Source organism: Bufo gargarizans, chromosome 1 (assembly GCF_014858855.1).
Source record: "Bufo gargarizans isolate SCDJY-AF-19 chromosome 1, ASM1485885v1, whole genome shotgun sequence".
NCBI lineage: Eukaryota > Metazoa > Chordata > Amphibia > Anura > Bufonidae > Bufo > Bufo gargarizans.
In genome coordinates, this window is record NC_058080.1 from 580676075 (window position 1) to 580698743 (window position 22669).

Below are 22669 nucleotides of genomic sequence, written 5' to 3' on the forward strand. Positions count from 1 at the left end.
CACGCTTGTGGTGGAGTTCCCCCGGCTAGAATTGCCGTTCTCTCCATTGGGGCGGAGGGGGCTTCCTGGGCAAGACGCAGTCGTGCCTCTGCGTCTCAGCTGTGTACGGCGGCCACCTGGTCGTCCTTGCATACCTTTGCAAATTTTTGTCAGTTGCATTCACTGGCTTCGGCTGATGCGGCTTTGGCCGCAGGGTTTTGCAGGCTGTGGTTCCTGTTTGACCGTTGGGGCGTTCCTCCTGGCGGTGCTGGTATTTTTTCCCACCCCATGGACTGCTTTTGGACGTCCCATGGTCTGTGTCCCCCAATGGAAAAAAGCACGAGAAAAGGAGATTTTTGTGAAACTCACCTGTAAAATCTTTTTCTCGTCTTTTCCATTGGGGGACACAGCTCCCACCCATTATTCCTGTTGCAGGAGGGGTCTTTAGTTCAGTTTTTCTGTTTCTGGTTGGACCTTATGGCTTGGTCCGATGGTTTCCATGATTTTTTCTTGCTCCTTCTCCTACTGCTTGTGCAACGCCTGAGTTCCTCCTGGTGGAGTCTGGGGGTATAGCCCGAGGAGGAGGAGCTCTTTCATTTGCATAGTGTCCCTCCTACTAATACCTCTAAGCTATACCCATGGTCTGTGTCCCCCAATGGAAAAGACGAGAAAAAGATTTTACAGGTGAGTTTCACAAAAATCTCCTCATTTCATCCGACCAATAAAAGAAAAGTGTTTTTAATACAAAAAAAGTCAACCTTCAAATAATGATGTTCAGTTATGCACTCAATACTTGGTCGGGAATCCTTTTGCAGAAATGACTGCTTCAATGCGGCGTGGCATGGAGGCAATCAGCCTGTGGCACTGCTGAGGTGTTATGGAGGCCCAGGATGCTTCGATAGCGGCCTTAAGCTCATCCAGAGTGTTGGGTCTTACGTCTCTTAACTTTCTCTTCCCAATATCCCACAGATTCTCTATGGGGTTCAGGTCAGGAGAGTTGGCAGGCCAATTGAGCACAGTAATACCATGGTCAGTAAACCATTTACCAGTGGTTTTGGCACTGTGAGCAGGTGCCAGGTCGTGCTGAAAAATGAAATCTTCATCTCCATAAAGCTTTTCAGCAGATGGAAGCATGAAGTGCTCCAAAATCTCCTGATAGCTAGCTGCATTGACCCTGCCCTTGATAAAACACAGTGGACCAACACCAGCAGCTGACATGGCACCCCAGACCATCACTGACTGTGGGTACCTGACACTGGACTTCAGGCATTTTGGCATTTCCATCTCCCCAGTCTTCCTCCAGACTCTGGCACCTTGATTTCCGAATGACATGCAACAGTCCAGTGCTGCTTCTCTGTAGCCCAGGTCAGGCACTTCTGCCGCTGTTTCTGGTTCAAAAGTGGCTTGACCTGGGGAATGCGGCACCTGTAGCCCATTTCCTGCACACGCCTGTACACGGTGGCTCTGGATGTTTCTACTCCAGACTCAGTCCACTGCTTCCGCAGGTCCCCCAAGGTCTGGAATCGGTCCTTCTCCACAATCTGCCTCAGGGTCCGGTCACCTCTTCTCGTTGTGCAGCGTTTTCTGCCACACTTTTTCCTTCCCACAGACTTCCCACTGAGGTGCCTTGATACAGCACTCTGGGAACAGCCTATTCGTTCAGAAATTTCTTTCTGTGTCTTACCCTCTTGCTTGAGGGTGTCAATGATGGCCTTCTGGACAGCAGTCAGGTCGGCAGTCTTACCCATGATTGCGGTTTTGAGTAATGAACCAGGCTGGGAGTTTTTAAAAGCCTCAGGAATCTTTTGCAGGTGTTTAGAGTTAATTAGTTGATTCAGATGATTCAGGTTAATAGCTCGTTTAGAGAACCTTTTCATGATATGCTAATTTTTTGAGATAGGAATTGGGGTTTTCATGAGTTGTATGCCAAAATCATCAATATTAAAACAATAAAAGGCTTGAACTACTGCAGTTGTATGTAATGAATCTAAAATATATGAAAGTCTAATGTTTATCAGTACATTACAGAAAATAATGAACTTTATCACAATATGCTAATTTTTTGAGAAGGACCTGTACTACTGAGGCCAGTTATTAGCTGCATTGTGATGTGGTGTGTACAAGATATCCCCGCTGCAGCTGGGAAAATGACATCAGCACCGCAGATGCCGGAGAACAATGCTGGAAGCGGCAGGGTAAAAGAGGGGTAGGCATGACTTCTTTTGTCATTTTATCACATTTACCACTGATGAGGGGTTTTTATTTAACTTGGCCATCTCCCTCAACCTATATAATGTTAGATACAATATCTTAAATACAGTTTGTGCCACTGTTCTAGGGTTAGGGTTTTAGAGTTTACTGAGGTTGTACACCAATCCATGCAGATTATGATTTACTACATTATACTAACAATTAATAAATATATCATGATACAAAATAACAGTCACAAAAACATTATAAAATGCAACCTAGGTCAGATAACTTCCTAGACATGTCATGTGAGCTGACTGTTAACACATTATAAAAGACTTCTGAATATGAGTTTAAGGCTGGGGCAACACGGCAATCTTTGCAAATGTCACAGTGTGGCAGTGCATCCAGAGAAATGAATGGGCACCACTCACAGCAGGAATCGCCATGTAGCCCCAGCCTACAAGAAGCTAAAGTAAAGATGTGGACAATACAGTACAGACTTTTACAAATGTAGACATTAGCTTTATACTGCATTCAATGCAAATTCTTACCTCTGAGCGCGGGACAAAGAGTCTAAACAACGGGATAGTCAGGGTATCAGAGGCTTTGGAAGATTTTCTAAAATCTAGGGGTGGAAATTTCACAGTAGCTATACCTTCTTGTTCATTTATAGATACAACCACTCCAACACTCCCAGATATACCATTACCAAGTACCTGTTGGAGCAAAGAGATGATAAAACTCTGAATCACTTCACACCATTAACCCTAAATGTAGATATATCAATCACATGTCATGCATCACATTCATTGATTCAGGAAATAATTCAATTAACTTGAATCTGAAGACATGATAATGACTAGTTGCTTTTAAAGGGCTTTTCTTTTTAACCTTTTATGATCTATTGCTTGAACACATTCTATGACCCTGGGTTCACACCTGAGCGTTTAACAGCGCGTTCCTACGCGCTGTAAAACGCTCAAGGAGAAACCAATGCTTCCCTATGGGAATGGTTCTCACCTTGGCGTTTTACAGCACGTACGATCGCGCTGTAAAACGCCCGACACTCCAAAAAGTTCTTGAGCTTCTTTGGGGCTTTTTGTGACAATGGGCGTTCGCTTGTCTCTGTATGCGCGATTGTAACCGCCGGTACAATCGCGCATACAGAGCGCTCCATCGCGAACGCTCAGGTGTGAACCCAGGGTAAGGCTACTTTCACACTTGCGGCAGGACGGATCCGACAGGCTGTTCACCATGTCGGATCCGTCCTGACTATAATGGGAACGGGGGCGGAGCTCCGCCGCAGCACGGCGGTGCACGGAGAAAGCCGCCGGACTAAAAAGCCTGACATGCAGTAATTTTAGTCCGGCGCCCTTTCTCCGTGCTGCGCCGGAGCTCCGCCCCCGTCCCTATAATAGTCAATGGGGACGGAGCGGTGGTCCGGCGGCACGGCGAAATAGCCGCAGGACGGATCCGACATGGTGAACAGCCTGTCGGATCCGTCCTGCCGCAAGTGTGAAAATACCCTAAGCCAGGGATGCCCAACCTGCAGCCCTCCTGCTGTTGCAAAACTACAACTCCCAGCATGCTTGGACAGCCTACAGCTATTGGGGCATGCTGGGAGTTGTAGTTTTGCAACCGCTGGAGGGTTGCAGGTTGAACATCCCTGAGGTTGAATTCCCATTTGAAATTTTCTGAACCTAGTACCTGAGACATTATACAGGTATTTAAAGAGATGAAAGATAATTTTGGTTGCCACCACTGGCCACAAACGGTTGTCTAAGAGTAGTCAAACACATTAGATAATAGATATAGCCGACAGCTATTTCTTTTGCGCATGCATGTGATCTCAACACAGACAGGGGAATAAGTTCCTGCCAGACACATCTAGCAGCCACTTATGTCTATTAAAAGAAACGGGCATGATGAAATCTGACATGTCTGACACTTCTTTTCCCAAAAATCTGCTGTAAAGGGAGATCCTGAAGGCCCCCATGAACACTAGATGGTTGGCCTGCTGAAATAGACTTTGCAATATTTCTAGGCCCCAGCTGCATCTATGGATGAATGAAGCAAGTAACCTTACACTGATATTTATTATTTAATATAAAAAAAAAAAAAAATGGTCTTAGCCTTAAAAATATGGGGCAGTATGGCCTAGAAGCACATGACCGCTAAAGCTAGTAATTGGCCACAAGTCACGGGACCAAGCCACTTTGGGCGGCGGTACAGAACGGTGGGACCAGAGACAGGCAAGGTTTTTTTTTTTTTTTAAAGCAGTCACAGGATACAACCATTGGGGTTGTCTGCTCCTAAGACGGAAAACCCCTTTAACAAGGAGCTGTTCCAATATATTTCCTCTTCTTGTACATGGCATTAATAATGTATGAAATATATTTTTGAATAGATTATGTATAACAACGCATTACCTGGACCTCAGAACCTATTTTAATAGTCTCCTTGAACCCTCCTAGGGCACAGAGTGCAGCAACAGCTTGTCTTGCTATGCTTTGCAGTTTGGCCAGTTTCCTGCCACTACCACTCCCATTCTCCAATATGCTCTCAGCATATTTTCCCAGCTGTGGAATATGCATAAGAGCACGGGATAGAACCTACATAAGACAAAGGGCAAAAAAACATCAGTCCATGTTTTCAAATAAAACAAAGTGTACTCATAAAGCTTAAAGGGATTCTGTCACCTCCCCTAAGGCAAAAAACGATTTAAAAGCAGCCATGCAGCACAGCTTACCTGGATTAGGCTGTGCTGTTCAATCTTGAAATCCGTCCAGCAGTTAGTTCAAAAAACGAGTTTGATCAATGAGGAAATGCGTCCTGAAGGTGCCCAGAGGGGCGTTTTTTTCTTCTGAGAGAGCCCAGTCCCGCCCCTTTTTCAGTGCCCAGCCCGCCTTCCTTTTACTTCCTAACCGCCGCCCCCAGCCTGCCACAGCCTCTCCTGCCTCTCCTCCCCCTCCCTCTTGCCGAACGAAGTCTCGCACAGGCGCAGTACCCACTGAGGGCTGCGCCTGTGCGATCATCAGGAGACTGAGGGCGGCAGCTTCATCTTCGTCACTGGGCATGCGCCGAGCCCAGTGACGTCCGATGCTCGCTCTTCCCTGCTGACTGAGGGAAGAGCGAGCATCGGACGTCACTGGGCTCGGCGCATGCCCAGTGACGAAGATGAAGCTGCCGCCCTCAGTCTCCTGATGATCGCACAGGCGCAGCCCTCAGTGGGTACTGCGCCTGTGCGAGACTTCGTTCGGCAAGAGGGAGGGGGAGGAGAGGCAGGAGAGGCTGTGGCAGGCTGGGGGCGGCGGTTAGGAAGTAAAAGGAAGGCGGGCTGGGCACTGAAAAAGGGGCGGGACTGGGCTCTCTCAGAAGAAAAAAACGCCCCTCTGGGCACCTTCAGGACGCATTTCCTCATTGATCAAACTCGTTTTTTGAACTAACTGCTGGACGGATTTCAAGATTGAACAGCACAGCCTAATCCAGGTAAGCTGTGCTGCATGGCTGCTTTTAAATCGTTTTTTGCCTTAGGGGAGGTGACAGAATCCCTTTAAAGGGGTTGTCCCATGAAAAATATTCAGTATTTTTTAAACCAGAACCTGGGTCTGAATACTTTGGTAACTTAAAGAGGACCTTTCACGGATCCTGACACTGTGAACTAAGAATACAGACATGGAGAGCGGCGCCCGGGGATCTCACTGCACTTACTATTATCCCTGGGCGCCGCTCCGTTCTCCCGCTATGCCCTCCGGCATCTCCGGTCACAAAGTTATGGTAGGCGGAGTCTGCCCTTGTTCTTCTGTAGCGCTGGCCAATCGCATTGCAGAGCTCACAGCCTGGGAGAAAATAACATCCCAGGCTGTGAGCTCTGCGCTGCGATTGGCCAGTGCTAGAGCAGAACAAGGGCAGACTCCGCCTACCATAACTTAGTGACTGAAATCTCTGCCTACTAAAAATTTGTGACCGGAGATACCGGAGGGCATAGCAGGAGAACGGAGCGGCGCCCAGGGATAATAGTAAGTGCAGTGAGATCCCCGGGTGCCGCTCTCCGTGTCTGTATTCTTAGTTCACAGTGTCATAATCGGTGAAAGGTCCTCTTTAATGTTAATTGCGAGTTATTCACTGAAATCTGTAGCGTCACCTGCTGTTTGCTCTTTTTCTAATGTCTTGCTCACCGAGACAGAAGCACATGCTCAGTTCCATCCTTTAACTGCCACCAGATGCAGTAGAAAGGACATGCCCCCTGAGCTGAAAGTTTAGACTAAATCTAGCACAGCAATGAATTGGGAGATCTCTGGGAAGTACTGGGCTGGTTCTACGTTTGTTAGTAGACATGTACGTTTGGTAGAGTCATGTGCTATATGATATTGGATTTTTTTATTTTTTACATCAATAATGGGATAACCCCTTTAATGGGTAATTGCAAAATGTAAAATTATCAATGGTCAACAAGTCAAGAAAATGCCATAAACTCTCTGGAAACCCACACAACAGTGAGATAATACAAAGACAACACAATACAGAAGACTTCACCTTTTCTGCTGTTGTTGTCCATATCTGAGCTGCATTAGACTCTGGGGCCATGAGCAAACTATGAAGTAAAGCAATGACCTCAGCAGCCATGCTGTTGGCTACGTGTCCACTGATGAAAGGGCGCACAGGATCAGTTCTAAGAGCAAAAATAAAGTAACAGTAAGATTGCAAATTAATAAAGTTAGAAAACTAAAAAAAATATGTGTTGTGCTGTAGGGTAGGAACAGATAGTATCTAAAATTCTCAATATACTAGAAATATCTGATGTTAGAAAAGTCCAATTTAGACCATTTTCTGCTGACTGGCAGTTATCGTGATATCATGCTATCATTCAATATCAATTTGATGAAGTTTATATGTAACTATACCTGGCAAGATCAGAATTTCTCTCTCTACAGACAGATGTCTGGGCAGTTTTCTTTTTGTCTCCAGTAGAAAGGGTGCTTGCAGTTTCTGGACTAACAGTTTCCACTGGTGGCCCGATGCTCACTATTAAACCAGACTGAGCCCATTTAGTTGCTTTGCGCAGCGCAGCAGCTGATTCTTCAGTGATCACTTCACAGCAGCCACTCTGCAGAGTGAAATCACAAGACAGGATCCATGGTAATAATATATATGGCACAACATTTTTTTAAACATATGTAATAAACCTATTATTGGAAGTCTGACACATTTAGCCGGTGTTTCATCATATGCCCCCTTTATCAGTACCACCCTAGATACTGCAAATAAGAAAATATACATAAATTCTTGAGGTCTTATGATATTCACTTGGACACATGACTCATCCCATCCAAACAAATAATTTTGTTTTTAACAGAAATATAAGAATTTGAAATGTACAAACTTAATTAAAAAAAAATACTAACCTTTGTCATATCACGATCCATTTTCACCACTTTTTCCATGTTTGCACCAGTGCCAAGTCGAAATGGACGGCCCTCTGAGCTACTATAAAACAGAAGAAAAAGTGATCATCAGAAGGATAACTACAGAGGAACGGAGATTGCCACTGCATTGGGTTCAGGGGTCCTTTATGGTCCAATGACTTCTCCTTACCACGTAACAGCAGGATGTACTACAGACAGTATGGCCATCACTGGTGATATGGCTCTTAGCAGCAAGGGAAAGGGATGCAAAACGCTTACAACCGTGTGCCACACATCATTCACGTGACAGCTGCATCCAGTAACACTGGCAAGTATGGCCCATGGCTGCCGAGTCCAGTTATTAGCTGCAGCAGTCAAGTAAATGATGTCAGGGACGTGAATGCTGCAGGAATTACCGTAAGCAAGACTGAGGGTGGGGTGGTCCCAGAGCAGCAGGGGATTGTAGAGGTGAGTATAAGTCGTCGTCCCCCCCATTTATTTCATCCCATTCCCTGCTTTTGGCTAAATTTTTCTACCTCTTGGAAAACCCCTTTAAACTATATCCATGGAGATAAATAAGTGTAGACTCATGAATTCTGCAGTTCAATAACGTATGTTTTGCTGTTTTCATTGTCATCTAATATGTTTATGATTTGTTCAAGAATGAATGCATATATTTGCATCTAAAGGATTAAGGGATTGCCTACATCGGATATGTGGAAAAAGATTAACAGTCATTATTCTCTATACCATATCGCTTACAAACGAAAAATTATTGGACACTCCACACTGCGAACTGGCCATCACTGGTGATATGGCTCTCTATATAATCCCAGTAATAATATAGCCTCTCTATATTGTTACAGTAGTAATAATGGCTTCTATATTGCCTCCGTAATAATAAAGCCCTCTATATCTCCCACAATAATAATCGATGCCCTTATGGTGCGCCCAGTAGTAATAATATTCTAAGTCCCTATTTAGAGACCCTCGGGATATTAATTATAATACACAAATGGTCAATAAGACCAGTAATCCCTTTAGGGGTCCCAAACTGATATTTAAAATCTTATCTTTATTGGGTTCGTTTGAAGACATACACACATAAAGAAAACACCGTTAAAATTTTCAGAAATCAGTGAGGTATTGGGTAATTATTTGTATTATCACTGGTTGCTATCTATATCACTGTAGCTATCTATGTCGCTAATAACATGCCCTAGGCTCCGCACTGATACTGTCTAAAACACTACACTAAAACACCCCTCCCGACATGTTTCGCCACATACGTGGCTTCGTCAGGGGATGTGGCCCCAGTTGTTTTATGGTCGTCAGTTTTATGGTGTCCTAAGGGCAGCGTAAACTAGTGACAGACCACCCTAAGCAAAACAATGGGTCAATTTCTTTAATTGTCGGGCTGTTTTGCTAAAATCTTGTACTGAACAGGTCCAGTGCATGCCGAAGTGTCCGGATATTTATGCCCACCCAAATGCTGCTGATTTGAGTCAAAAGTCAATCAGCTGCAGTGGGGCAGGGAGAGGTGGGAGCTTATGAATATCAAGACTTCTTGGCATGCACTGGGGCTTTTAGCAGCATAAAACTGGTGACAGATTGCCTTTAAAGAAGCACTCCCACAAAAATCTTTATTCTCTGGTCCATGATGTAAACTGTAGTAAAGGTAATATTCTTACCAGTGACTGTATTTGTGAGTTGTAACCTCCCTTCTGATCCTCAGCTGTGTCATGTGACCAACACTATCCTCCAACTGACACTGGACAGGAAGTTACTTCTCTATTCATTCCTGAGAGAATGACAATGAGGCTTCCATAGGAATAAACAGAGAAACTGGCTTCCTGCCCCCACATAAGATGCTGTGTTATTTGGATAGTCAGAGTGTTGATCAGAGGACACAGCTGAAAATCAGAAAGGAGGTTATAACTCCTTCACTACAGTTTACATCAGGTACTTTTTAGGTCAGAGAATAAAACTTTTCATGGGTAGATGTATGAAGTGATAAATAGAGAGCAAACAGGGCAACAGTTTTAAGACATCATAGAAAATAAATAGTGCACTGTACCGAACCAGAATACTGCATAAGATATGGCTCCTGAACGTCCATGATGCTCTACAGGAGTACACATGTTTGGTTACCCTCACCACCTCCTTTTTCCTAACACACCGGAGCACAATTCATTGCAACGAAGCTAGCATCTTTCAGCTATTACAAAAGTAGTCATTATCCGCTTTTACACCACAGCTATACTGGAAGGAAAAAATATAACTGCTAAGTATTTTCTTCTTTGCACTCTGCTTATTACCTTAGCAAAGGTTGCAGGACTTCATGGGAAGACTGATCTTCTCGTTTGTGAATAAAAATCGATAGTTTGCCGTCCACAGCTTCACTCTCCTCCCCAGTATCTTTATCGCCCTTCTGAGAGCCTTTAGGGCTGCTTTTAGATAGACTGCTGTCTGGTTCAGAGGCAGTCGGGGAGAGAACCGTCTGACAACCTGCAAGAGAGGAGGATGTCAGAAGTGGTAGTAATAACAGCTCACCATTAAAGGGTTATCCAGGAATGGATCGGCTGTTTCAGGGAGCCACCATACTCCCCATAGCTCTGGGGAGCGCTGATGGCTCTCTGCAGATTTCCAAGCACAATGCTGTACACAGTACAGCGTCTGTGCTTGGTACTGCAGCTCAGCCCAGTTCACTTCAATGGGGTTCAGCTGCAAGGCCATGTGACCAATGTACGGTGATGTCACATGGTCTAGGAAGAGGCTGTGGCGTTCACGGAACGCCGGCCTCTTGGGTACCGGGTGTCGGACCCCTCGTCGATCTGATATTGATGACCTATCCTGAGGATACGTCATCAATATTAATTAACGGATGACCCTTTAAGTAAAGCATTTATACTAATCTCTGCTGCAATCATTTTGTACAGTCGTTGAATTTGGTTATCCTGGGCTCCTCCTTTGTTGTAACACATAACCCCCAGGACTTCACTTGCTGCATATGTTCGGAAAGTACCTGGTACCACATAATCAGCCAGTTTTGCCAATAACAGTGATGCAATCTTTGAGGCTGGGTCACTTGGATCTTCCTGCTCGCTGTTAAGAGATGGTACAGAGTAGCTCCACGGTGGAAGCTCCACATTGCCACAATCTTCCACGCTCATGAGGGGCAGAGCTGCGCGGCATAGCTGGAGTATTATAAGGACAAGTTTTGGAGATGGGCGCTGATCCAGCAGCAGAGAGAGAAGCTTGGAGACACAAGCGGGCTGGCTCAATATTGCTTTTCCTATTTGACTCCTGTGTAATTAAGTAGTTACAATTAGTGCATGGAATCAATGGAGCGCACACACATCCTGCTGTTTCACTTAGTCTCTCAATTCAACTGACTTCATCTTGATGGGCTTTTAATCAGAGAAGCACGTACACTAATGGGATCTAACATTACTAGATCAAGTGACAATCATACCATCAAGTCGCCTGTATGTAACCTGCTTACAGTTTATATTACTTTCACAAGTCCTGATCTGGTGATTTGGGGACCAGCAGAATGAACTTGACATAAGTGTCTGTACCTCAAAGACGACCCGGCAGATCTCTTGACAAGTCTGTTTTAGTAAATAATTGTAATTCCCATAAAGTAAAAAAAATTCTGGAACTTGTTACCGCTCATGTCTTAATCCTCCTAGAAATGTATAAAATAAACCGAGAACTGAGAGTTATCATTCCCTTTGTCAAAGGAGCATGTCTCTACACATTCTGCCACTGTCTGCACTGACAGGATAGTGTCAGAGAGGGCACAGTCACACCGAGCTGTCTATTTATTCATACGTTTCTAGAAGGAATAGTAGAGGAACGGCACAATGTTGAGCTCTAAGTAAAGATGATCCAAAGTGATTATATTTTTAATACAATTGTTTACTAAACCAGAGGGTGCAGACTGAACCTCTTTAAGACTGCAGTTGTCTGTCCTCATATTTACTAATCCAGTTTCTATTGTATGTAATTAAAAGCACCATCATGTGTGTCTATAGATCAATTTACTTTCAATGCTTCACTTAACAAAAAAAAAAAAAAAAAAAACGGAATGTATGTCGTGTCAACCTTGAGACGTGCTATAATCCTCTTCCACACAGCAATTCCATGGATGCCTTGTGTACACAGAGTTGAATGTATACAATCACTGGTTTTCTGTATGGATATGCATGTGTAACAAACATGCTACAGTAAGATGCCTGCTACCTTGGTTCACAATTTTGCTCCCTTTGGGAAGGGCTGAGTTGATGGCAAACTGACACTTCCTCAACACTTAGAGGCTTTAAATGTAATGTCAATATGAAGATCAATCTTTAGAGGTTCCTATCGATTACCTAGACAGATCATTAAGAAGGCTGAGAACATCCTGAAGTGCATCATTCCCAGCAGCCTGGTTACCACAGCATTCAGTGGCTCGTGCCAAATGGTTGGTGAGGAGAGTGGACACCTGTCGAGCCAAACCCGAATGTACAGCCTCTGTAGATCCTCCTTGAAACGGTGCCAGCAACAAAGATTAAAAAAGGTGAATAACATCCACGTTAGTAAGTAGGAAATGTAAATCATATAAATAATATATAATCAGACAAGTATGTTATATACATATATACAAAAACACACGGGGGAAGTTCACTTAAAGGGGTTGTCCGGGATGAAAGTAATTTTTAAAAACGTTAATAATCACCTTGACATTACGCAGTAAAGTCACTCTGATGCTCTGTGTATTTTTCTTTCATCCCCTTTGCTCCTATGAGTCCCTAATAGTGCTGTCAGTATTGTTTACATAGCAGCTCCTGTGCTATGTCCTTTCCGGCCACACTGCCTTATGGGTCCCATGTATCTGCTCTCTGCTAGCATTGCATAAAAGACAATAGTGTCAGGGAGCGATCTGACTGGCATGTAGGGACATGGGAGGCGTGGTTAGCACCCATACTGTAGCATATCCCATTCATTGCAAATTACCATGGGGGGCGTGCCTTATGCTAAATAGCATAGTTTGCTGCCTCCAATAGAACCTCCTTCTACTCCTAATAACACTCCTCTATGGCCGGTGACGTCATCGGCAGAGGGGGGCGTTCCTTAGTGAGGCGACGTCCCTCCTCCAAATACTGCCTCCTTCTTCCCAGACTAACGCCCTCTGTGCCCGGTGATGTCACAGAGGGGCGTGGTTTAGCTGACATTTACCTCCTACTGACAGCCTCCTTGCTAGCTGCAGAACGAAGCTGTGTGCTGGTGATGTCACCGGGCTCCTTGCTAAGAGGAAGAAGAGGCTTGGCACACCAGTAAGGAGTCAGTACGTCACTGAATCTTAGAAAATCTGAACTTCCGGCTGAGAATTTATGAAAGAAATACAGGGCATCAGAAAACTCTGGCAAAGGTAGGACAGGAATGTACCGTATATACTCGAGTATAAGCCGACCCGAATATAAGCCGAGGCCCCTAATTTTACCCCCCAAAAAATAGGAAAAATTATTGACTCGAGTATAAGACTAGGGTGGGAAATGCAGCAGCTACTGGTAAATTTCCTAACAGGATAAAAAAAAAAAGACTTTGAAAAAGAATGCCAACTATGTTTGCATAGAGCAGCCTGTGTTGGGGCTCATACTATACACGCAGTGTTACTGCATGCGCTGCGTTACGGCCGGCGTGCAGGAGAAAAGAAGAAGAGCGGAGATATCAACAGTCATTGGAACACCCACAGAGGCTGCAGAGGATGAGTGGGAGAGACTCCCATCAACTGGGCATTTTTTTTTTTTTTTTTATATTTATCAGGTTGTTTTTTTTATTTTTTTTTGTTACCCCCCTCCCTACTTCATACTTGGCCAGGGAGGGGGGGGGGGGGCTGTCCAGGGGGAGGGGGGGATGTCCAGGGGGAGGGGAGGCTGTGCAGGGCCCGGTATTTACTGCCGGTGTAAATCTCGCGGTCTGCTCCCAGTGTAAATCTCGCGAGATTTAAACTGGGAGCTTAACAGAGGTGCCGCGCGGACGTGCTGGGAGCTGACCGGAGCAGCTGTAAAGGTAAGTAACAGCTTCTCCGGCCCCCAACATGTCATGGTCTGTATTATGGCAATGTAAGTTGCCATAATACAGACCTAGACTCGAGTATAAGACGAGGAGGCTTTTTGAGCACAAAAATATGTGCCAAAAAACTCGTCTTATACTCGAGTATATACGGTATGTAATATTTATGTGCTTGTTGTACCATTACAACAATGTCCCCAATCCCGGACAACCCCTTTAACAGATTTTACAGAAGAATTTGTCACGCCAAAATTTCGACCATAACGCGCTGGTGGCTACCTCCTTTCCCACTCATTTCAATGGAAGGCAGAGGTGAGGATCGTGTTCCTGTGGCTTAGGGCTCATTCAGACGACCGCGTTGTTTTTTTAAGATCCACAAATTCTGTAACGCCTGTGTGCGTTCGCAATTTGCAGAACAGACGGCCTAATATAGAAATGCCTATTCTACACGGTGTGATGTACGCATCTTTTACGGCCCCATGGAAATGAATAGGTCTGCACCCGTTCCGCAAAACTGCGGAACGGATACGGACCCATTCATACGGTGGTGTGAATGAGCCCTTAAGGACACGGTTGCACCCAGTAGGGACATGTCACTACAAGCCACAGCTCTGCGATTGTAAGTCCCCTTTTGAGATGCATGGGAGGCAAAAAGGACACGGTCCCACTGAAAACCCACCAAGGCATGTGTCCTTTCTGCCTCCCATGCAGCTCTTTTCTGTCAGCACCAACATTCCACTGTAAAATCCATCATGCAAACCTCCCCTGATGTTAATGTGTTTTCATCTTCAATCAAATAAGCACAAGCAAATCCAAGGAGCAAGCTACAGTAGACAAGCAAGAGCATATATTACAACACAAACAGGACTAGGACAGCTCCAACTTCTGTACATACACACACATCTATACATGTAACAGCTGGAAAACAGCGCTAACCTTCTTCCTTCTCCCACTCTACACATCTGTTGGCTAGAACCTGGAATGCTGCCCATGCCATGGTTGCCACTTTCTGCTTCTTCGTCTGTTTTTCACTGGAGCTTGACTCAGTTTGGTTGCTTAAACTGCATAATCTGTCCATGAGCTGCACCAATCCACTGCGTACCAAGCACTTTTCTTCACTCCTTCAGGACAAATCCACAAAAGAGAATTTAGTTTTCTAAGAACATAGAGCTGTCATTTTTATCAGATGCAAGTATTTCTAGTTAGCGCTGAATATAAAAATATATATTCTACTAAAAATACATAAAAAACGACTTTAACAAATAAAACCCCTTAAAGGGGTTGTCCTAGCTACAGGTATTAGATGACCTATCCACAGGATGGGTGATCAATATCAGACTGGCATGGGTCAGGCTCACTGCATTCCCAATGAGCAGTTGTGTGAAGGGGTCACGGTGATTATGCAAGGACTCGATCGTCTTCAGCGTTTACCTGTACACTGTCTACATTGTAGATGTGGCATGGGAAGGCTTGTGGAGAGTGCCTGTGAGAATTTGGACTTAAAAGGCCAAAAATGAATCAGGACATGGTGGAAACATCACAACACAATAGTTTTAAAGGGGTGTATATTTATCCCAATTATGTGTGGTACCCTTCACCTCTACACATAGCTATACCTCTGAGTCCATATAAAAACCACTGATTGTATCAGGATAAACTTCCAAACTCAAGCTTTGCTACATTTCTATCACTCCTTATAAATGGTCATGGTAATTACAGCTGTTCGTCACATTCAAGCGAAGAGCTGTATCTACCCTCCACAGTGGGCTTCAAAGCCCCTCCAAACAGACGATCTGCAGGGGGGCTGCAAGCCTGACCCATGCCGAAGTGATATTAATCACCGGTCCCGTGGATAGGTCAAAAATATCTGTAGCTAGGACAACCCCTTAACTCAAATACAGTTACCGTAAATGTTTTTATATGATTTTAGCATTCAAATTGTATATATTAGGCATATTTCAGGCGCAGATTGCGGTGCAACGGCTAATAAAATGCTGGTCTTAATAGATGTGCCCCATAGTCTATGATTTAGAATTAGTAAAACAAAAATAAAGTAAATGTATTTGTAAAGTTATTCGACATTTTTTAATTTTAAAGGGAATCAGTCATAACTTTTATGCCGCCCTCTCTGCCTCAAGCACAGTCTCTGTTATGTGCCTCTAATGTACAATGTAGAATATGTGATATTTATAAAAGCAAGGGCTATTTAACAAGGTTGGTTTATCTGCTTAACCTTTTACTCTGCACACGTCTGTGTACAAGCTTACCGTGTGTAAGGTATGGTGCACAACAGACCTATGCTGTTTGCACAGGCAATAGGATAACGGGCACACAGTGAAACCACTGAAGTCATGGTCTCCCCAAAGGCTTCTTGAACTTGTTCCACCATTCCACCACATGTAAGCTCTTCAATTCTGTGAAGAAAACAACCATTACAAAACAGCTACAAGTTAACAAATATTGAGCGCAAAACTAAGTATTATAGTGGGCATGGTGGCTCTATTTCTTGGAACCACTATTTAGACTATCCCACTTATTCACTGTTCAAATTCAATTTCTAGAGAGAATCAAGGACCACCCTACGGCAAGAAAAATAAAAAACAAAAAGGTGCTCTTCTCAACTTCTCTCCACCCAGATGTTCCTTATTTCATTAAGGCTGAATGCACACGGCTGTGTTCTGCGGCTGAGAGGGATCCATGGTATGCGGCGGCATGAAGCGCTATCATATCTCCTCTGTCTCGTCTTTCTTCCAAGCTATACATGTTAAGGTCCTTTAATCTTTCCTGGTAAGTTTTATCCTGCAATCCATGTACTAGTTTAGTAGCTCTTCTCTGAACTCTCTCCAAAGTATCAATATCCTTCTGGAGATATGGTCTCCAGTACCGCGCACAATACTCCAAATGAGGTGTCACTAGTGCTCTGTTGAGCGGCACGAGCACCTCCCTCTTTCTACTGCTAATGCCTCTCCTTATACACCCAAGCATTCTGCTAGCACTTCCCGCTGCTCTATGACATTGTCTGCCTACCTTTAAGTCTTCTGAAATAATGGCCCCTAAATCCCTTTCCTCAGAGACCGAGGTTAGGACTGTATCACTGATTTTATATTATGCTCTTGGGTTTTTACGCCCCAGGTGCATTATCTTGCACTACTGCAGAAATGCATTTACTAACTGCCCATACCAAGTATAATTCAAGTATAATAAAGCAGAAAAATAGTCTTGCCTTGGTCCTCCTTGCAACACCATTGTAACGGGTCCAACCAGATGCGTTACTCCTCCGACACGAACCGCAGCAGTTAGCAACTCTCTCATGTGCACTAGGGCTTGTTTACGTGTATTCCCACGGCGCCATCTTGTCTGAGCAGCAAGTAAAAAGCTACTGCTGGATACCTTAATATGTGGGAATGCAAAGAATTCATACAATCATTAGAGGTTTCAAATTTCCATGTGACTAAACAGAATATTGGTCACGTATCATGCAAATACAGACCTACAAAACATAAGTAGGTCTACAATATGGACTTACAGCTTGATCGGGATTAGTCCCAATAAATGCAAAGAGTTGACCTAACAAGACGCTGTAGGTGGGCTTATCTCTGTTATCTTCAATAGCCAGAGACTGCAGAAGTGTAAAAGAGCTGCTTCTGTGACTCGCTGCATTCCTTCTCCTGGAAAACAGCAACACATTGGAAAGCTGTAAATGTTCATTAAAGGACCAGAATTCAGGAAAAAAAACGTATACATCAACCACTCATTTTACTTTAATTCTTTTCTAAACGGGGTTTCCAGGGTTGAAATAATCTTCAGCATAGGTCCTTAATATCTGATCTGTGGGGGGGGTTACAAAAGAATCTACTGATAAGCTTTATAAAGAGGCTTCAGGACTGGATGACCACTGGGGCTTCTTAGGTCTGTAAAGCCACATCCATTAGTCAGATGGCCTTTGTGCAGTTCTGTTCCATTCAAATGAACAGGATTGAGCTTCAATACTGAGCACAGTCACTATACAACATACAACAATGTTCTGGGTATAGTATGAAGAGGTTCCAGCGCTCGCTTTAACCTTCAGACAGCTGATCGGCAGGGGTGTGGGAAGCCAGACCCCCATCCATCCGATAATGACTGACTATCCTGAGAATAGGTCACCAATATTTAAAGGGGTTGTGTAGTGGTGTAATACTGATGACCTATCCTCAGGTCATACAAGATCATAGGGAGTCTGACTGCCGGTACCCACACTTATAAGTTGCTTGAATAGGTGTGGCACTTGTACGAGTTCTGCTTCCTCTTCAACGTTTACCTGCATGTAAACTCCTTTGTAACAGTGGCGCAGGTTAATTACAACTGCCCTATACCATTCAAGTTAATGGGACGAGCAGTTGTAATTGCGGATGTAGAAGAACTGAAAGGAACAGTGATAACACATGTCATAATGATATTTCCTGGCAAAAGCCATTGAAAGCCTTGAAGAGATATATATTTTTTTTTTTTGCCATTGTTTATTCAACTTGTTAAGAGTTCCTTTTAGTTATGCTGCATCTGTACACTGCACTGCCGCTGCAAAAAAGACAGCACGCAGGTAAACTTAAGACAAAGCAACGTTCACATGAGCGCCACAACACCTTCAAATAGCTGATCGGCGCTGGGAGTCGGACTCTTGAGGATAGCTCATCAGTTTGACTCCACTGCACAACCCATTTAACATATGTTGACTGAAATAGTACACCATGTGTGTGGCTAGCTGTAAAAACCATGATGTTAGGCCATAATAAAGAGAAACCCATGTTCCATATGATGCCTACCTTGAATTTGATCTAGTAAACTCCAGGTCACTACTGCCGATCATTTCCAGATCAGAGGGTGCAGACATGCTTCGCAGGAAGACTGGCTGGCACATTGCATGGGATATCGCCTTGGCCTCAGATACAGATTTGCAGGCTGAAATATGCCAACCGCATACAATTACAAAGAAATGGTACAACAAATTCCAAATTCTATTTATGCGATATATATATATTATTATTTTTTACATACCTGGCGGCTCGGTAGGTGTGCCAGATATACTTCTAGTGATGCCAGATTGTGCGGCTATGGTAACATGCAGAAGTAACTCTGCTCGATTCATCAAACTCCTCACTAAAATTTTAGTTTTTGCCATAGCATGTGAGGATTTGTGAGTGCTAGAATTCACCTCTTGGAAAAATCTCTCTCTGGCGAAAAAAATAATATTGGATATATAAGTTGCATGGTTTTCAAAATGTATACTTATAACAGACCAGAACCGTGCAGATGCAGCCTATTACTCCAAGTAATGATCTACTAGGTAAGTGGTGTACTTTCTACCGGCTACAGAGCTCGGCGCTGAACTCCTCTTTCCAACAAGTAAACACTGCATTTTCATGTAGTCACCACTAGGGGGAGCTGAATGCAAAGGCATCATTTCAGCTTCCATTTCAGTAAATAGTAACTGTATAAATTCCTATGCATTGAGCTCCCCCTAGTGGTGCCTGTAGGCAGACTGCTTTGTAATAGATGGGAAGCAGGATGTTAGTTGTCTGGTGTAAATACATTAATAAAGATGTTAAGAAGGTGTGCCATTTTTAGGAAGCACCTATTCCACCTTTTCTGACATAGAAGTTGAGGTGGATAGGTGATAGGTATATATATTTTTTTTCCAAAACAATTTTCTTTAAATTAAAATTTACTCTGCTTAACAAACCATATATGTCAGGAATCTGAAGTGTTGCTCTTTGCGTTGCCTGGGAGTAATTGTCGCATTCCTATTTGGAAACTGGGTAGGGCAGGGGGCCATGCAAAGTTTTGCTATGGGGCCTTATGAGATCTGTGTATGCCCCTGCTCGAAGTCATTTACATGATATGGATGGGACAACACCGACACAACTCATGTGCACACAACACCCCTGTGTATATCACCCATACAGTAATAATACAGTCAATATGGATCATTAAGGGGACTTTTATTTTTTAAAAATTCTAACACATGATGAACTGCCCCTGTGGTTCCTGGCTTCATCTACCTACCTGAGAGATAAAACCATATTCTCAGGATCACTTCCATCAAAAAGAATTTCTTTCATCGAACACAACAGCTCTAATTCTTTTACTTTGCTCTAAGGACATAGCATAAAACCGGAATTAAGAAGTGATCGTTCTGATGTCAGAGAAATCCACATGAAATTAGGCTCAGTATACAGGAGGTGTTATAGGAGTTTGCTTACCTCATTAAAATGGTAGTCATAAAAGAACGGAGCATTGTTCTCTAGTTTTCCATTGGATGCATCCTCCACTTCACTGTGCCATTTCTGCTCCAGTTCGGCAACACTCTGTCAAAAAATGGATGGTCAAAGATTTATTTCCCTTTCGAAACACAGCCTAATTATTTTTTCCATTTCACTTTTCCTTCCCTGCCTTCCAAGAGACATCATTTTTATTGTTTTCTGTTCACATTGCTGCATAAATGTATAAATTACAAGTTTTCCTGAATCTTTTCCCACAAAACTATGGGGGTCATTTACTAATCTGAAATACGCCTAAATTAGGTGTATTTCAGGCGCAGATGGAAGAGCAACGGTTTTTCCTGCTCACACCAGGTCTGATTGTGGGCGGGCTGACATTTCTCATTTATCAATTTTCTACTCCTGTTTTAGGCATAGAAAATGGTCTTAATGTAAGACAGCTCGGAAGCCGTCTTACATTTAGAACCGATGTAACGTTACATTACCCTACTTTGTGAGATTTCCCTACCTCGTAACGCCCGGTCGCACAGCAAATGACGTGAGGAGGCGTGCCGGAGTTGTGCCGATCTGCGCATGCGCAAAAAGTTGATTTTTTGTACTCGCCATAAAATCCTTTTCTCGTAGTAGGCATTGGGGGACACAGCACCATGGGTATACGTCCAACTGCTAGTGGTAGTTGGACGTATACCCATGGTGCTGTGTCCCCCAATGCCATGCACGAGAAACGATGGTTTAGGGAAATCTCACAGCGGAGTTCAGCTGGACACCAGGACACTGCGCATGCGCCGGAGAGCTCAGTAGGGAAAAATTACGGCCCAATGCGCAAGTGCGGCTAACTAAAGAACATCCATCCGATATTTATTTATTTAATAGAAAAAATGGCCATCAGATCTCCCTACCCCCACACTGCGCAGGCGCGGAGATCGGATGGATGTTCTGTAGTTAGCCACGCTTGCACACTGGGCCGTAATTTTTCCCTACTGAGGCTCTCTGGCGCATTCGCAGTGTCCCGGTGTCCAGCTGAACTCTGCTGTGAGATTTCCCTAAACCGTCGTTTTGCGCATATCGGCACAACCCCGGCACGCCTCCTCACGTCATTTCCGGTGCGATCGGAAGTTACGAGGTAGGGAAATCTCATGAAGTAGGGTAATGTAACGTTACACCGGCGCTGGATGTGCCGAAGTTATGGACAGGCCGACTCCTCTGCATAGCTTCGGTGGATCCACTGCTAGCGCAGGGGCTTTATTAAGGCCAGTGTCAAAAAATATGGTCTCAATAACTGTGCCCCTATATATCAACCTGCTCAGCTTCTCCTGCAGGTTACACTGCATTTTGTGGTGACAGGTCCTCTTTAAACAGTACAACAATGTAGAGGGAATCATTGTTCTCGCTGGAATAAAGTTATATATAATCCACATGGATAATAAATCTAATAATTACAAAGATAACTATGACAACAATGATAAGCAAATACTAATAAGGCCCTTTAATACAGGCTGATGATTGGGCAAAAAAACGTTTGCACAAATGTTCGTTTCCAATAATTGCCCTGTGTGGACAAGCCTAGCGGATCAGCTAACAAAAAGGGCAAATGCTCGCTTCTTGTTTCTGTGTGCATAAAATCAATCGTTTGTCAGCAGCACGTGCCTAGTGTTAACAGGGGATATGCTGCCAACAAACAATGTACTCCATGAAAGAAGGGGTTTGAATGAACAATCGCAATAACCATCATCTGTTCACTACCCCCTCTAAAAGATCTGTGAAAATGAAAGCAAAATGAGCACTGACCAACTTCTTATACTTGTTATGCTACTACTATCTGATTCTTATCTAAGTCACAGTTCTTAATTACATTGTTTCAGGACTAATGGTGTGAGAGATACTTATCCACCATGCAGTACCATCAGAGAGGAGTCTGATTAGCTCCAAATGTATTCTGCAGCAGGACAACAACCCCAAACATAGAGCCAATGTCAATAAGAACTATCTTCAGTGTAAGGAAGAACAAGGCGTCCTGGAGGTGATGATATGGCTCCCACAGAGCCCTGAACTTAAAGGGAACCTGTCACCTGGATTTTGGGAATAGAGATGAGGACATGGGCTGCTAGATGGCCACTAGCACGTCAGCAATACCCAGTCCCCATAGCTCCGTGTGCTTTTATTGTGTCCAAAAAACTATTTTATATATATATGTAAATGAGGCAAGTAAGGTGCCCAAGGGGCTATTACTAAGGTTTCTGGTGCCCAACCACGCCCACTGAAGAAGCCCAGCACCGCCCCGCATCCTCCGAATCTCCTCCTTGCTCCCCGACGTCACAAAGCTAGAGCGCCGTAATATTGCGATGCGTGAGGTAGCGCATGCGCAGGGTCAGCATAGTGTTCCTTCCCTGTGCTGGCATCAGCCTCAGGGTACGAACTGTGCATGTGCTAGCTTGCAAGGAGGAGATTCGGAGGATGCGGGGTGGTGCTGGGCTCCTTCACAGTGGGCGTGGTTGGGCTCATCTCTGAAGCATGGAGGAGACAGGACTCATCTAAGGTTCATTTACACACACACACACATATTTATATTATTTTTTTTTTGCGGATGTGCTAGCGGCCATCTAGCAGCCCATGTCCTCAGCTCTATACCCAAAAACCAGGTGACAGGTTCCCTTTAAAACGAACTTTGTAAAACTGGTAGTCATAAAAGAACGGCGCATTGTTCTCTAGTTTTCCATTGGATGCATCCTCCACTTCACTGTGCCATTATTGCTCCAGTTCGGCAACACTTGAGCA

The 22669-nt window shown here is 44.1% G+C and overlaps 1 protein-coding gene across 3 annotated transcripts in view; it reads right to left on the reverse strand.

Annotated features, from left to right (window-relative positions):
• The window catches only part of HECTD4 (HECT domain E3 ubiquitin protein ligase 4), a 226643-nt gene that overhangs the window by 93691 nt on the left and 110283 nt on the right, over nt 1-22669 (reverse strand). For all 3 annotated transcript variants that reach the window (XM_044275799.1, XM_044275798.1, XM_044275797.1), the window contains exons 27-42: nt 19877-19981; nt 19680-19768; nt 18672-18847; nt 18440-18575; nt 17164-17305; nt 16861-17027; nt 15905-16051; nt 14574-14758; nt 11954-12107; nt 10603-10883; nt 9896-10085; nt 7578-7659; nt 7077-7279; nt 6709-6844; nt 4602-4784; nt 2724-2888 (exon numbers count right to left, since the gene is read on the reverse strand). In XM_044275799.1, coding sequence (XP_044131734.1) covers nt 2724-2888; nt 4602-4784; nt 6709-6844; nt 7077-7279; nt 7578-7659; nt 9896-10085; nt 10603-10883; nt 11954-12107; nt 14574-14758; nt 15905-16051; nt 16861-17027; nt 17164-17305; nt 18440-18575; nt 18672-18847; nt 19680-19768; nt 19877-19981 — 2541 coding nt within the window. The remainder of the gene's footprint in view (nt 1-2723; nt 2889-4601; nt 4785-6708; nt 6845-7076; nt 7280-7577; nt 7660-9895; nt 10086-10602; nt 10884-11953; nt 12108-14573; nt 14759-15904; nt 16052-16860; nt 17028-17163; nt 17306-18439; nt 18576-18671; nt 18848-19679; nt 19769-19876; nt 19982-22669) is intronic.